Source organism: Melozone crissalis, unplaced genomic scaffold (assembly GCF_028551555.1).
Source record: "Melozone crissalis strain CALT ecotype California unplaced genomic scaffold, PUWL_Pcris_2 ptg000019l_1, whole genome shotgun sequence".
In the NCBI taxonomy this organism is placed as follows: Eukaryota; Metazoa; Chordata; class Aves; order Passeriformes; family Passerellidae; genus Melozone; species Melozone crissalis.
Genome location: NW_026535797.1, coordinates 17006819 through 17023366, shown reverse-complemented (window position 1 = coordinate 17023366; position 16548 = coordinate 17006819). Strand labels below are relative to the sequence as shown.

The 16548-nt window shown below is 38.6% G+C and overlaps 1 protein-coding gene across 2 annotated transcripts in view; it reads right to left on the bottom strand.

The window, feature by feature from the left end:
- HTR7 (5-hydroxytryptamine receptor 7) overlaps nt 1–16422 on the bottom strand; it is a 29063-nt gene extending 12641 nt beyond the window's left edge. For both annotated transcript variants that reach the window (XR_008483052.1, XM_054277328.1), the window contains exon 1: nt 15866–16422. Coding sequence is in view for 1 of the 2 variants with exons in the window: in XM_054277328.1 (XP_054133303.1) it covers nt 15866–16395 (530 nt within the window). In the remaining variant the exon portion in view is untranslated. The remainder of the gene's footprint in view (nt 1–15865) is intronic.
- Between the last annotated feature and the right edge of the window lie 126 nt (nt 16423–16548).

Here is a 16548-nt window from a genome sequence, read left to right as displayed (position 1 = left end):
GACATGAGCACTGCAGTGCACAGCTATGGTGCTATAATGTGACAATTACCTCATTAATTATTGTACAAGAGTACTTTACCTTTCTGCAATACAGACTGGCCTCATAATCACATCATGATCACTGCCAGTTTATTTCCTGGGAAGAGGAGGATATTTCAGAGGCATTAAAAGACTTTTCTCCTTAGCAGAAATGCTCAAAATTACTAATTTCAATGCATATATGAAACCTTTCAGAATATGAATTGGGTCACTTTAAAGCCTAAACAAAACATCATGCAATGGTAGAGTGAGACAGCAGAACTAACCAAATCAAAACACTACTCAGTGGAGAGAAAAACACTTTGATTAGTTCTATGTTCTATCTAGTTAAATGTTGCATCTTTCCTTTGCTGTGAATTAGCAGAGTTTATAAAAGTCTTGGCACTGTGGTCAGTTTCCACAACTTAATTGCTAGAAACCCTAGAAAGCTCTGCTTCATTCTTCTCAGCTGATGGTGAAAAAACAAATACAAAAGATCTTAAATTTATGTTTTGATACCTATTCTTCTAGATGCTTATGCTTCACATTTCATAAAATTTCAATATTATTATAATTGCAATGGTCATGTGTTCATTTTGCTATTTGAAAACGTGAGAATGAAACATTTGTTTTGCTTTCAGTACATTATTCCTCTTTTTCTTCTTCATTCCCCTTTTTCTTCTCCCTTCTTACATTATTCTTCTTTTTCTCGTTAAGGTTGACACTTCAAATTATTCCCCTTTTTCTTCTTAATTTCTTCTTAATGAAATGTATTTTCTTAAGTTATTTTTATAATAGGATGGTCTTCATTTTCACTGCTATAGTGGGCACATATTTAATTTATTCTACGTAGTAAATGTTCTGACTTGATTTTTCTTTTTCTCAAAATCATTGTAGGGGGTTATTTTTGATGAATTCAAGAAGTGTAGGCTTTCTTGGCAGTGGGGGAGGATTAAGTCAATCAAAATTAAATAACTTCATTCTAAAGGAATGTAGTTTGCATAGTAGAAGGTTGCTTTCTCCTCTCATACATTTTAGTTTCTCTGTGCTTTCCTGGGCTTTCTTCCTTTCATATTGTATAACTTTACAGCTCCATATTTTTCTCAGTTATTTTAGCTCATTTTTCATACTTTTATTTCACCTTCTTGCTCTCTTATTCCTCTTTCTCTGTTAGCTCTGTATTTTTCCTTCTTCATTTTTGCCTACTAATCTTGGACATCCACCCCATAGGTAGGGGGATGCATTCTGTTCTCTTTCTAAGAAATACACAACACCCATACTGCCAGAATCTGTGCAACATCTTTCCATTCAACTTCTATTACCTTACTTGTAATTCTGAAACCATATTACTCTTTCTTTTCAGACCTTGGCAAATTTCTTTCACCTGCCCTCACCCTTTGCCTTTCATCTTCACCCTGCGTGCCTGTCAAAGCATTTATCACCTGTCACATCTTGTTCTCAGCTCCATGACAAACCAGTTCTTTAGCCTTTCATTTTCCACTGCAAATTATACATTGCTTGGAAGGAAAAGTCCCAAAATGCAGTTGCTGGTGTTTACCTTGCAGCTCTGCCTGAATGTTAGATAATATGTATTTCCTACCCAATATTTTGCAATTACCCTTGTAAATAGTCTAAATTATAGACTAAATGCTTTTATTAACTCTCTTTGAAGAAAATTGTACCTGTGTATTTTTCCTTTTCTTCCATCACCAGTGACATTAATGTAGGAGATAGAAGGAGGGAGGTGGATTTCAGCCTGTTTAATCCTTCATCAGCCTCCTAGAAACCAGATACATTTGAAAACTGAAAAGGTTTTGGACTCAAATTATTAAGAATTAAGTTCCATTCTGTAATGGAAGACTTACTATTTTTATATTTTTTAAAAATGTCTGAACTCCAGCTTTGTGGGTTTCATCATCACTTGTTTCCTGTATACAAGTGTGGTTTGCTTGCTGAGTGCAACAGGATTAATTATATACAGAGCTCAAAAGGGCTTTTCACCCCACTTCTTGATAGATAATCTGTAACACTTCAAAAGCTCTCCAAATCCAGGCAAGTCACACAAGGGAAGAATCATTTTTCTTTACGCTGTTCAACAATGTGGAAGGATGAGGAAAAATAAAAAATAATTTCATGCTTTTCTGAAAGAACACGCGTAACTGTGTCAGGGACATACTACTCACTTCTGCCTTTTCATACAAACACACCCTCCCAGATCTGCAAGCTCCTTTATTTAACACAGATATATTTGTTTTTGTGGAAGAAGTGAGAACAGAGTCAAAATGTCTTTCTTATTTTTTTTTTTCCTAAGTAAGAAGTTATATTTATCAAAACATAGAATAAAGGATGATTTATGATACATACTAGTAACATTTTAGGAATATTCCCTAGAGAAAGACTTCTCAGGATTTTTAAGAAATATATAATTTACTGAAAATTTCTTCGTGAAATTCATCAAAGTATACACACAAGCTGCTTCACCAGTGCAGAAGTTTTTGAATACAGATTCATACCCTGTGTATCATTCAGAGTTGTTGTTTAATAATTTTATCAAAGAGAAAAAGGAAATATCTTCAAAGATGGCAGGTTTTTGCTTCAATATCTTCAATAAGAGAATATCTTCAATAAGGGGATTTATACCAGAAAACACTATTTCTATCATAATTCACATTTCAACTTATTCCACATAAAGAGACCCTCTTTATTATCCCAAAATATTGTAGACCCATAGAAACAAATGCAGTGCATTTGTATCATGTCAACTTTCATACCTGAGTATCTAATTACATAGGGATTTTACATTCATTTTTATCTTTATGTGTATGATGCAATATTTCATTTTGTTAAGTTATTACAACATTCCTGGCTTCTTTGTGAGAGGACTGACAAGATATTTAACCTTCTGATACTATCTGGGAGACTAAGATAGGAAAAACTCTTTTCTAGAATTAAAGAGGAATTGCATTGTTTATTTCTGTCTGGTTGGGATGCAATGTTCATTAGCAATTGAACAGGCAGGAAAATAGGCTGGAAAAAGCTAGGAAAGAGATTTTATCTCATATGGCCTTTTGTATGTTAGAGGAGAACTGGGTAACTCTGAAAAGGGAAAATGAATCTGAGTAAATGATGTGGCATGGCTGCAGGGAGGTGGTGCTGTCAGTGAGCTTGAGGAGAAGAGAGAATGTGAAAGCTGCTGGGGAAGGATGAGGCTTGACTTGAAATTTGTTTAATAGTGTTACAGGGGACTTAAAGATCCCTTTAAAGATCTGGTTTCTTTAAGCACCAGCTCAGATAAAATCCCTACTTTTTTCAACAGAGGCAGTTTCTGAACAAACAAAAACAAAAATGGAACAGAATATGTTTTGCAGATAGGAACAGGAAAATCCTCATTTTCCTTTTGTGTTCTCCCCATCTCAACCCTCTTGTCCCTCACACCCAGGGGAATTGTCAGAGAATGTGTGGAGGCTCAATTTCAGAGCTATGAAAACTGTCTTTTGTTTTTTAATCAATGACTACCATAAAGCAGAAATGGCTAAGGTAATTTTCTCCAACTTCACTACATGAGTCACGCTTGGATTGATACTAAACATCAGCTTAAAAGGAATTATTTTGAAAGTTATAGCAGTGTTTCAAAATGAAAGCCTCCCACAACTTTAACTAGAAAATCATGACTGATGTCTTCAGTACAATTAAATTAAACATTTCAGAAATTTCCATCCTATAAGTGATGAATGAGATGAACAACCACAGCCCACTGAAGTGCTAATACCACTATATTAAAACAAAGTATCCTCAGGGAATAGCTATTTCAGTGTGCTGATATTACGTCCCTTCTCTTCCTTCCTTGAATACAGTTTAAACATAATACCTCCAGATAAAGCACTTAAGGAACAACCCCCTCTAGAATACTTCTTCCCTCCTCCCCCTTCTTTCTTTTCCTCCCTCTGAAGAGACAGGAAAAATGCTGGAAAGACCAGGTCCAAATTCTCCTCTTTGCTTCTTCGTGACAGTAATTCTGCAAGAGCCCTGAGGAACACTTGTCCAGTCATTATGGGTGAATCTCATGCAGACCCAACCTACTTGGGCATTTTTGGCTTTGTCCATAGTTGTATCGGCCTGAAGGCAGATCTGATTTTTTTTTAAATCACACAAAAGTTTTGCTGTGTTCCACTGGATCAGGTATGTGAAAATTATAAATGTTGACCTCCAGCTTTACTTGTTTGCCCAAGCTTGGCCACACAAAAAACAAACTATATCAATAAACTGTTTTAGATGCACAGGGAAATCCAAGTCCAAAGCAGGTTTAATTAAGACTATTTTTTCAAAAACTTTGGGATATACGAAGCATCTTGTATAGTGTTTATCTGGCTGTTTTTAAAGATGCACACTGGAGTTGTTTCCCCAAAAGTTGGAAAATCGTTTCTCTCTTCCTAGTATGAATAAGTCTTAACACAGGAAAAATCATATGCAGGTTTGGAACAGAGGCTGTAAGCTGGGAGAGCACAGCATGAGGGGAAGTTATCAAGGAAGGAAGGCAGGAGGTGAGATCAAATTGTGAGTCTCCAATTCAAGAACCTTTTAGAAAACTGCTGCTCACAGTCGTTTCCAGCAGACACTTTTGGCTCAATGACTTATCATTAATATGGTGATTCCTCCCCTGTAACTTATATAAACAGTGATTTTGTGTAATGTCTTGATATTTTAGCAGTATATTTTCTGCTCAGTATGTGGTACAGAATGAGGTTATCATCTTATCATCTTTCATGCCAACGAATGTAAGGTTTACTGTAGCTACCACACTTCTCTACAGTATGTCATTTATTTCCTTAGCACTCATTTTAATAACATATTCACTTACATCATGCTTAAACTCCCAGGCTCGAGTTCTCCCTTCACATGGAATTCTCCTGCCTGCTGTCATTTTCCTCACAAAATATCTCATTAAGTAATATTTTGGAATCTAGTAGCCATAAATAAACTGGTCAGGTCGAGCTCTCCTATATAAATGGGAAATAGAAAATTTTCAGGAATTTAATATTATTTTATGAATATTTCTTCCCTTTGCAGTCATTCAGAATCCCTAAATACAGAGCCCCAGGTGCCCTTTAACTGAAGGAGAAGGTTAGAGGAGAGAAAGATGTAGTGATGAGAAGTAACTGCAGCAAAACCCAAACTGTAGTCAGTAAAACTGTATGTCCAGCCTTTCCCAACCCCAGTACTTACTAGTTCATTTGTCATAACACTTATTCACTTTTGCCAGTAGCCTTTGCAATGAAGAAAGCAATGGCCAAGTGGACACTATTTCATTCTAGCTGACAAATCCTCACTCTAATGACCTTTGAATCTCCTGGGTCTTGCTCAGACCTGCCAGGCTGTGCTTCCACAGGGGTGGCTTTTTTCATCTTGCACCAGTAACATTTTAATCCAGCTCCAGGAGTCCATACTCCCCATCTAAGGTGTCACCAGGCCTACCTTTGTAAAGGCAGCTGCAAGCAAGCTTAGAGACCACTGGACAGGAAACCTGGGGAAAGATGAGCCAGGGCAGTGTGTCCTCTCTGCCTAGATGAACACAGACCTGCCTACGACAAATCTCCACTACACTGTATTCTTTTTATCAGCAGCAACCTCCTTCATATTTTTCTTTCTTTTTAAAATCGTGCAAAATCTGCAACACTAAATATTTTTAAAATATAGAACCCATTTCAACACAAACTGCTACCACCAGCTTCACAGGCATGAAAATATAATACATCCAACTATATTTTGTACAAAATGAAGCTCTTGCTTTTTTCTTGTCAAGAAATGAGTTGCTGGCTCTCTTCCCCATGGCTTTCTATCTAGAACAACATAATTTGAGGACAGATTCAGCTATTGCTTTTTCACTAATACCCATTTTTCCAGCTCAATATTTGGTCACAACACTTCACATTGTGTCACAATACCTTGATAACACCATTTTGTGTTACTCAAAATTTAGAATTACACATTTATGCTAAAACAGAAATACAGCTGATGATAGATATCTCCTCCTCCAAAACCCTTAAAGATAGCAGTATCTAAAGATTATCAAGGATCCCAGAACTCTCTTTTATATTCATTTCACAGATGCTACACCACACAAGCGGGATCAGCAGAAAGCAGCCCTCCTTCCCACCTCTCAGTGAGTATATCTTTCTTTTGCTTTCTTTTTCCTCAGCCACAAGTTGGCAACTCTAGGGTTCTTCTGAGATATGGTGGCATCAAATCTGTGTGGGTAAAAAGTAAAATACCTAAGGTTTATTTCTGTGACTATAGTTTCCAATGATAACAGCTTCATTACCAGGCAGAAAACCTCAAATATTCATTTGAATTTAGGAGGAGAATGTTGGCATCAGTGTGGGCTGAATCACCACAGCTGGACACCTCAGGTAGCTCACTGCAAGCTGCAGGTGCTTGAGAAATTTGACAAGGTCCTCCCTTTATTTCAACAGTAGCAGTGCAGAAGCTTTGTGTTAAATAACAGGCTTTGGAAATGTTAAGATCCTTCTTTTGTTGTTAAATTCATAGATAAATGGTCCACAATGCTATTTCATTTTCTGTTATTTTTTAAAAAATAATATTGTGTTCTGTTAATGACCATATTCATTTTGCAAAAATAGCTTTTTCATATGGGACAATACACTCTTGAGACACAACAATCACTATTGTTGCTAAAAGTGTTTGTGATAAGAAGTGGATCTTCAAATGAAGATATTTAGAGTAAAAAGGAAACTGCAGTACATAACAATTCAAAAGTTAAGTCTTTTGAGACAAAGCTGTACCACTTTTAGCATCAAAACATCTTATTAGACTATTAGAGGAAAGCTTTGCATCTTTTCAGCAGCTCTTTTGGGTCATGGGTATAAATATTTCCAAGTAATTTATGGCCAGACAAGAAATTCTTTGTTCAGGGATTTAATATTTCATCTGTTTGCTAAATGTCCACTTCTATAGAAAATAAACAAAATTTAACAATCCACATGGAGAACTGCTTACAGAAAATTATTCTGGCAAATTTTACTGTATATCTGAAATATTTCATGACAATCACAACATCTTTTCATGGCTTATATTCAAGATGACAGGTTGTAAATTCTGCAATAAGTTTAGATAATAGCATACACCTCTGTTATCTGTACTTATGCCTTCCATTTTTACCTTCTCATATTTACATTGATTGACAATTTCTGAATGAACACCTGTTATCAGAGTAAATCTTCCAGGGCACTATTCTTTACTTTGATTTCAAAATTCCTGTATTTTCTCACATGGGAACAGTCCTCTAGTGAACAGATGCTCCTGCCACAGACTTGGAATTTTTGCAGTTACCTTTTGTGCCCCTCTCTAGAGATCTGCAAACCATATGTTGAAATACGTTGTCCCCAGTCTCCAACACATCTCCTGAAAAGCAAACAGTTTATAAATAAGGTACTTAAAGCTCCTTATTGGTGGCCCAATTTCCCTTGCAGCAGCAATAGGCCATATTTCTGATCACAGATACTTGTATGGTTGACAAGAAATCATTATTTGAATGCCACCAAGGGTGTCAGTATTATTCAGTGGCAGGGAAGGTGGCACAGCTCCGTGCCAGGTTATTGGGAAGAGATCTCATGATGTGTTTGCCTGGATCTCCAATTACAATATCTTCCTAAAAGACTGGAGAGTTTTCAACCAAAAATTCAAAAGTAAAAGGTTTGTACAGAAGTCTGCCTCAGAAATAGTGTTCTTGCAGGCAAGCCTTTGCTGCCAGTTCTGATTTTACCCAGCCTGGCGAATGTCTGATATACAACAAGCTCTGTCCATTCTCCTTTGGTCCCTGACCTGTTTTTCCACCACCATTAATATGTGGCAAGCTGCTGCTTGCCCTTAACCTGCCACATCCTGCAGGACAAGTCATTTCCAGTGTGAGAATAATGTTACCCTTCATATGGGTCTGCCTCCACTTCCCACAATGTCCTTAAGAGACATAAGAACTGTGCACAAAAAAGGATTTTTAACAATCATGACAATTAGCAGTGAAATAGCTATCAGTGATGAAATAAACCCCCTTCAGTGGTGTCTTGTGCTAGCTCCCATTTGATAGCAAAGGCCATGATAGACAGAAAGAATTTGCTCAGTTCTGATTTGATTTCCATGCACATCTCTGTTCTGCACTATTAGAGAATTCATTCTTGTCTGTGCACTACCCAAAAGCCATGTTTATTGTTAGAAGTGAGTCACCACTGGATTTGCATACATGTTAATATGTACAGAACCACACAGATGTAGCAGATAATCTAGATTTCTACACAAAGCCTTGAATAAACAGCAAGGTACAAAAAGAAAAATCAATGACGCTCACTCTCTAATTTTGTTCTATTCAAGCAGAATAAAAACAAATTTTCACTATGACATATTTAATCCTGGGATGTTTGAAAATGAAAATTTGCAGTAAGAGATTGTTTAAAAAAATTCAGCTGGTTTTTGCCTCTTTTCAGTATATATAGGAATATATATATATACTATTCAATCCTTTAGAAATAGTTGGCTATCCAGTACAACAAGAAAAACTAAAACTTATAAGCTTTCCAGGTGAAATAAGTTATCCTCACCTTAGAGACAGCAGTGACCATTAGAACAGAACTGCAGTGAGCAGTTTTGTGATATTTGTGCTTTGGGCATGCAGAAAGCAGAACCTGTGATTTTGCTCCCCAGTCTTTTTTCTGACAGCTGCACCTCAGCAGACTCAACTATTTCTCAACCTCTTTATTTTCATACAAGACCTACAGTGGCCAGCTTTCTTCAGACTTTCTGGTCCACAGAGAAAGGACCAGATCCATGTGTTATATATTGAGAGGAAAAAAAGAAAAGAGGTGTTTGTAGCTGACAGACAGTGCCATATGTACTTATCAACTGCAGATGAAGCAAGTCTCAAAATTTGCCACAAATATTTCCAATTAAATATTTCAAACTCAACAACAATATCAAATATAATACTGTGTTTCACTAAAAGGAATAAGGTATGTTATATAATTTTCAGGGAGTTTTAGAATTAATTTTCAGAGGAAATTAATTCAGGAAAGTGAAAATATTCCCTGATTAATTTCTGTTCTTCTAGACTCTTATGTGAGCATGTTACTACTGATATATTAATCTTGTTTCAGTGTACAAAACTACAAAAGCTTTGATATTTCATTTTATGATACTCATCCAGTTCAAGAAAAACACTAGGAAAATATATTTTTATACCAGTGTAATCAGGTTACACTACACATCATGCCAGTATGATATGCATTTGCATTTTTTATTATATCTGGATATATTTTTGAAAGCTCCCTTCAAAAACAAAGAGAAGTGTTTATGGAATTGCATTTTTGCTGTGGATCTTGAAGCAAATCCAACCTTATTCACAGAAACTATTTTTGTTACCTTGATAGGAAAGAAATCACTTTTTCAATGTCTGCAGAGTGCCCTGCTTGGCAAAAATGTGAATTAATGTTCCCTTACCTCTGACTTATCAGGCTCCTTTGAAATGTCTGGATGAACCCCCAAGAATTAGAGACCCCAAAATCACTTCTGAAAACTCATCCAGCCTTAAACCCTGGCAGGAGCAAACAGAAGATAGTTTCAAATGTGGGGGGGAAATGCAACATCCAGTTTCAAGAAAAGGCACTCAGGTAAATGTGGTTTAATCTCAAATCTCCTGCTACTCACTAAACTAGAAGTGCCCATTCATGCCCTTGAAAAATCACAGGTTGCAGTCCCCTCTGCACTGCCACCTCTGGGTTACCTTGCATCTCCACACTTTGGGGCTCCCTTGCAGTAACACTGCTTAAATGCATCCAGTATAGAACAGCAAGAGAATAACCAATCTACAGATTTTTCTTCTATAGCATCTATCAGCTTCCGAAATTTGTCAGCCTCTACTGTGCAGACACAAGACACACCCAGGAAACTTCAGATCTTATGCCTTTTTTCCTTTGCAAAAGGACAAAACTTCCATTTGTTTTGATGTTAAAACTTTTTCTCTGTGTCAAGTTTTCACAAAATAGTCCATCTGCTTTACAAAATATCTTTTATTTGTTAATTCCCACCTGCTTATTGTGCATCTGCCAGTGTGCTCTGATTCAGAATTTCTCTGCAAAGACATAATAAAACAATACCTGTGGCTAAAATCTGCTTGCTCTGTAAGTAACTGCATCTCTTTCCTGTGCCTGTGACACAGAAAACAATACCCAAGGATGTCACAGAAAGGTGCCTAAAGAAATGGGATCGTGGTAATGCAACAAAACCCCCCAGATTAATTTATGCTTTTGGAGTGGGTTCTCAGTGACAGATAAACATTTGCACTGCCTTATAGTGCTTAATGCATCCAACTTCCAACTGAACTTCTTCATCTCTGAATTTTGGACCAAAAATTTATATTGTATTTTTTTTACACATAAATAATGAAATGGAGATTGCATAAGTGTTCACCAATAAATTCTCAGCAGAAAAGAAACATCAGCTCAAGGAACATTCTTTAAACAGACTGCATTAGGAAAACTACATGGAAAGGAGTAAGACCAAATCTGTTCTTTTTCACTTTAGTTTAGTTTATCAATGCTGTGTCTTTCATAAACTAGGCAAGTTATTTATAGGCTCAAAAAGAGTACTGTTGTTTATCAGGCTAAACAATGAAAAAAATGGCTCTTGTGAGGATGGCTGTTGTTAGCAATTAGCTGCCCTACTGATCTCAAAACGTTCTTCTGCAATATATTAACTGCAATAACTTCATCACAGACTTTTCCTATAGTTCAATTTAGGTTTTTCCTAATTTCTCAGTTATTTCTGTGTGAACACAAATATATTTAACAAAAATCTCATGAGTGGCACTACTGGTAGCTGTCTATGCTTATTCTAGATCCAAAATATATTACAGGCAGGATTTTTTCATAGCTATTTCTGCATATATATTCTATATGGATTTTGTGAATGATCTGAGCCAGGCTGGCAGAACAGACTGCTGCCTTTTCCACCCGTGGCACTGAGACAGAAAAAGTCTTCATACCAAATAAGAAGCTACACAGGATTACTGGCTACCATCAGGTTTAGCAAATTGCTAATGGTTTTCAGGTCATATTATCAGCTGGGGATGTAGGTAGAATTTAGACATATGGATTCTATTGAAAGTGCCTAAATCTTTATTTAAATTTTGTTCCAAATTCTTCCTCTGAGGAAATTTGAGGTCTGCACAATTCTTAGACATGGGATGAGGACTCAAGAAGCCAGTGAACTTTTGGGACTGACACATTCTAGGGAGAAGCATAAGTACTCATACTTGGAGTGTGGCAACACAGGCAGGGATAGAGAGCTGATCCCTGTATATAAAAATCTCAGGACCAACAAAAAGGCCCACTTATTTGCATAGAAATACTAAATCCTCATCAATTTAATGGAAGCCTGGTGTACTCATGAATTGTTGGCCAAGATACAGACTGGAAAAGTTCCCAAGAAGTGTTTCATTACTTGTGTGGGTGTGGGGAAAGTGTTATAATTCTTCAACCATATCTGAGTAGTTATGTTTCTTTATCACTTTCTAAGCCAAAGAACTATTTTTAAATTGAATTAAAAATTGCTACTTATGCAGTTATCTTGTGGATACTCTCCAAAACAGCATTTCTGTAGCTATCTTGGGTCAGAACAGCATGATGAATCAGCATGAAAACACCACCAGTTCAAACACAATTAATTCCCTTTATTTTTCATTCCCCACTAAGATGTGGTTTGTATCCATCCCTCATAATTCACTCATAATGTTTCCTCACTCTTAAAGGTAAAGAATGTAAAGGAATTGTGATTTGATATAATCTATTTAACTCAGAACCAGAAAAGTGGAGCCTTAAGAGCACAAAAAAAAAAATATCCCAACACACCAATAGGAAATTCTTAAAGAAGAATTCAATTCTGTTCAATTATCCCACAAAAGCCTCTGTAGCTCCTACTACATAGCTCATATCACAGAGGGAGAGAATAGCAAAGGTAATCATTGGCTGAGTATCAAGTTGTCTTGCCTGTTTAATCCTTTAAAAATTTGAAAAGGCAGGAAATACTCTTGTCTCTCCATCATATCTGTTTTAGTTCTGACAGACCTGCCTGTAAGCAGATAGCCTTCCTCCAAAGTGAGGGCTTAAATACGATAGAGATACCTAAAATACATGTTCATCTCATGTCCCCCTGACAAAGATCTGTGAAGGTTTTTATGTTGTGGAACAAAAGGGAAGATATGATCTGAAGAAAAGCACAATAGTCCAAATCTCCGCAAATTCAGATCTTTGTGGTAATCAAACAACCTTTCCAACCTGGCTCTTCCTTGTGCACCCTGTGCAGTTAGATATCCCCATGACAGCACACTAACATCTACTTTGCACCCTTGTCGTTTGCAGAACTTAGAATAGAAGCAACTTAAAACATACAAGAAGTGCTTGGTGTGTCTCACTAGGAAAAAAATGCAAGTTTTTCCAACAGAATGAAACCAGCCCATTTGTATACCCTATGCTAATATGCTTCTTTCAGGATCTGATATATTCAGCTAAATCCTCATCCACCACTAAGGGCTGTGCAGCAAAATCTCTCTGTGAGCAATAGGCTGTCAGCTGCTGGCATTTCAGGGCTCTCAGTGGCATAAGCTGAGTAGCACATATTTGTGCAAGGGAAACAAATCAAAAAACCTTTTCAATTTACTCATTTTATCCTTCTTGGTAGCTCCTCAATGCCTCTGCTTTACTAACTAAATTGTATGTTTAATAAAAGGTATTATTTCTCTTTACAAACCGTGCCTAACAGTTTGTAACAAATTTGGTTCTTTAAGATTAATTCAATAGTAATATTCTTTCAACTATGTACATGATTCTCATACCTGCTTCAGGAAGAATCTAGAGATTTAACAAATTTTAAAATAATCAATTTATTTGTTCTCTCTGCACTGCTTACAACAGCCTCATCTTTTACTTCAGGAGAGATGTTACTGGATCACAACAAAAGTTTCCTATAGTGCCCTAAAGAGACAGGTGATTGCACAATTCTTAATTACATTTCAAAAATGTTTCCTTGTCCTGTCTTAGCCCTATTTTCTAAAGAAATGTCTCCCACGTACCCTCAGGATTTTCAATTTTAAGTACCTCTAAATGCCTCTGAGGATAGTGGCCAGCTTGAAAGACAGTGAATTTCATTCACATTCTCTGCTTCTGCAATTTCTGCTTGAAATTTCCTGGTCCTGTATTTGTATAAGTTTCCCTGAGATAGTAAGACTAGTAAGGGAGGTATCATTGCTAATCTTCTCCTCCTACATAATAAAACATGGAAGTGATTTCACCAAAGCCTTGGAAGTGATTTCACCAAAGCATTGGAAAAATGGACCTTGTGAAAATGGTCTCTCATGTACTGTATACATTATGATTTACAGCTCCTGTAGCACAAACAAAACTTAAACTGGATGGATGTGTTCTCACAGAGAAATTTTCCTCAGTGATCATTCAAGGATTTCCTAACTACATACATGTAAGAACAAATGCCAATATGACAGCACCATCACCATCAAAGCTATACTGGCAGCATTTCATCATTCACATTTGATTTTCATGCTGCCTCCCTGCTTTGCATATTTTGTAGATATGCACTATTCAAAGATTTCTTAATATCCAAAACTAATATTTGGTGGGCTTAGCAGTATTACAGCAGTGTAAGATTAATTACTTTTAAATAGGATTACAAATCATGGAGATTTTTTAATTCTTTATTGCCGAGTAGTAGAGACATTTTGTTAATGAATTGCTGGCTTGTCTCCTTTTATTTATGATACCCACTATCTCAGCTATATAATGGATTTGGGTGGCAGAGGTTAAGCATCATAAGACACAGAATTTTAATTTCAAGTAGGTAGTAGACAACAGTATACTGAATTATGAAGAGATGGTGTTCAATAAACATTCAGTGAAAGAAGTGAGAACACAAAGACAAGAGAATAATTCTAGTTTAAATCAGCACTAGCTGGTGAAAATCAGCCATTTACAAGAGGTTATGTTCTTTCTCAATACAAAGATATATCTCTTGTTAGTATTTTAGGGTGAGAGGGGAGTGGAGGGAGAACTGAGAACAATAAGAGATGTAGTCATCAGTGTCACCAGTTCAGTCAAAGCCCCTGTTCAGCACACAGCAGTGACCTCAAATGTTAAACTAAGAAATAGAAAAGAGCAAGAGCCCAGTGCTACGGTGTGAATCATCACACATCCTTAAGAAAGCTTAATTATGTCAACCTGTTTTCAAAAGGTTGGTAGAAATGGAGATGGAGAGCTCAGAGATGGACATAAGAACTATCAAAGAACAGAAATACTTAATGGAGAGAGAGTGCAAAAATGAAATCACCTATCTTACAAATAGAATAGAAAAGCAGAGAATAACACTGGGAAGGTAGATAAGCCTATTCATATCCTTTTGCAATACAGGAATTAAGTTTAAAAATCAACTTAGATAAATTAAAATTAAGCAAATGTCAATGTAACAGCAATTTAAAAAATCAAACCAACACCAAGAACACAGATCGTCTGATACTGTCAAAGTCTGTATGTGGACTTCATTGCTACAAGATGCTTTGCAGCATTCAGCTAACTGCTGGCCAATATTGAAGTCACAAAATAAAAAGTACTAGAACAGAGGATGTTTGTACAGAAATTAAAGTTCTGAAATTAACACAAACTGTGATGCTCCCTGATACGAAACAACCTCCATTTGCTGTAGGAATCGCTTTTGAAAGATTGCTGCTTTGCAGAAACCTAACGTAGAGCTTTTCTTAAAACTTTCTGAAGTAAACAGTCAAGGCTGCTGTTGGATATTAGAGTTGGTAAACTATTTCTAAAATCAAGTTATGAGGTTTTTCAATTTCAGCCAATTGTGTGAAATTTTAATGAAAAATTACCTTCTAGCTCTTAAAATTCTTGGCATAGAATTTAGGCTGTGGAAAAGGGAAGCTACAGGCTGCAACTTACTTTAGAATAGAACCTGCATGGAAAAAAGGAATCTGTCAGCCTTCCTCTGTAGAGGACTGGCACAGGCAAATGTGGGCTCTTTGGTATGGTTTTTACATCAGAACCAAACACCTAAGATATTCTTCTGCGGTGTGTACGCACCTCCTTGTTGCCCCAGTCACTGTATCTTTTGGAAGAAGCTAAATGCCCACGAGCATGATTGGTTTCTAAGACAGCAGGTGCAAATTTTTAAAAAGCAAACGTTTGAAAGTAAATTTTCCTTCAAACAAAACATTATTTGTCAGAAATGAAATTGACCTATTCTGGGACTGTCCTAGAATAAAGATAAAACCCTAGGAAGCTATAATTACTGCACCTTCTCTGGTCTGGTAAAACTCTGCTGAACCCAGGGAGGTTGCACTGTCACTTTGAAAGAATCAGCTCAAAATCTACCTGTGGTATAAAGCAGTTTAAAGACATATGTTCCAAATATTAAAGCAGCTGGAAATGCCCTATTGACTTGCACAGAGCCGTGGTAAACGGTGACAGTTTAGGTCCGGCTTGGCTTTGACACCCTGGCTCCCGAGTGGCAGCAAGGAGTTACCCGGAGGGACAAGCAGGCACCCGGACAGCAGCTCACCCTGCTCCGGCGGGCTCCTTCCAACAGAGGGGCTGCGGGCCGGCACTCGCCTCGCTCCCTGCTCCGAGCACGGCTCATTTCCAGGGACCCGGAGGAGGAGGAGGAGGCAGGAGCGCGCAGGTGGCGCCGCTCAGTGCGGGCGCCCCGCGCCGGGCTGCGGGCAGCGGCGGGAGGCCGGGGCAGGGCTCGGGGCGCCGGGCTCTCTCACCTGTCGATACTTATCACACAGAGGGTCATGATGGAGGCCGTGCAGCACATGACATCCATGGCGATGAAGACGTTGCAGAAGAGGCGCCCGAAGATCCACTCCCCGCCGATAAGGTCGGTGACGCTGACGAAGGGCATGACGGCCAGGGCCACCGAGAGATCGGCCAGGGCCAGCGAGACGATGAGATAGTTGGAGGGCTGCCGCAGCTTCTTCACGAAGCACACGGAGATCACCACCAGGCAGTTGCCGGCGATGGTCAGCAGGGTGATGAGGCAGAGCACGGCCCCGATGAGAACTTTCTCGGCGCTGCCGTAGCTGAGGATCTGCTCCCCGCACTGGGAGTCGTTGCCGGGGAGGGGGCTCGCCGTGGGCAGCGCCGACGGGGGGGGCGACGGGCCGAGCTTGGCCAGGCTGCGCGGGGGCCAGGAGCCGGCGATCATCCTGCCGCCGCCCAGCGCCCGCGGCTCCTCCAGCGCCAGCGGCCGCAGCGGGTTACCGGAGAGGTGGCTGCCGTTGAGGGCGAGCACCATGCTGCCGTGAGCAGCCCATGGAGCCTCGCCGCCCGCTCTCGGGCTGGCGCCGGGATGCTCGGGCTCCTCCTCGGGCGCCCGGCGCCGCCCGCCCCCTCGCAGCCGGCCGAGCGGCCCGCGGGCGCCCAGCCCGCAACTTCCCCCGGGGCAGCC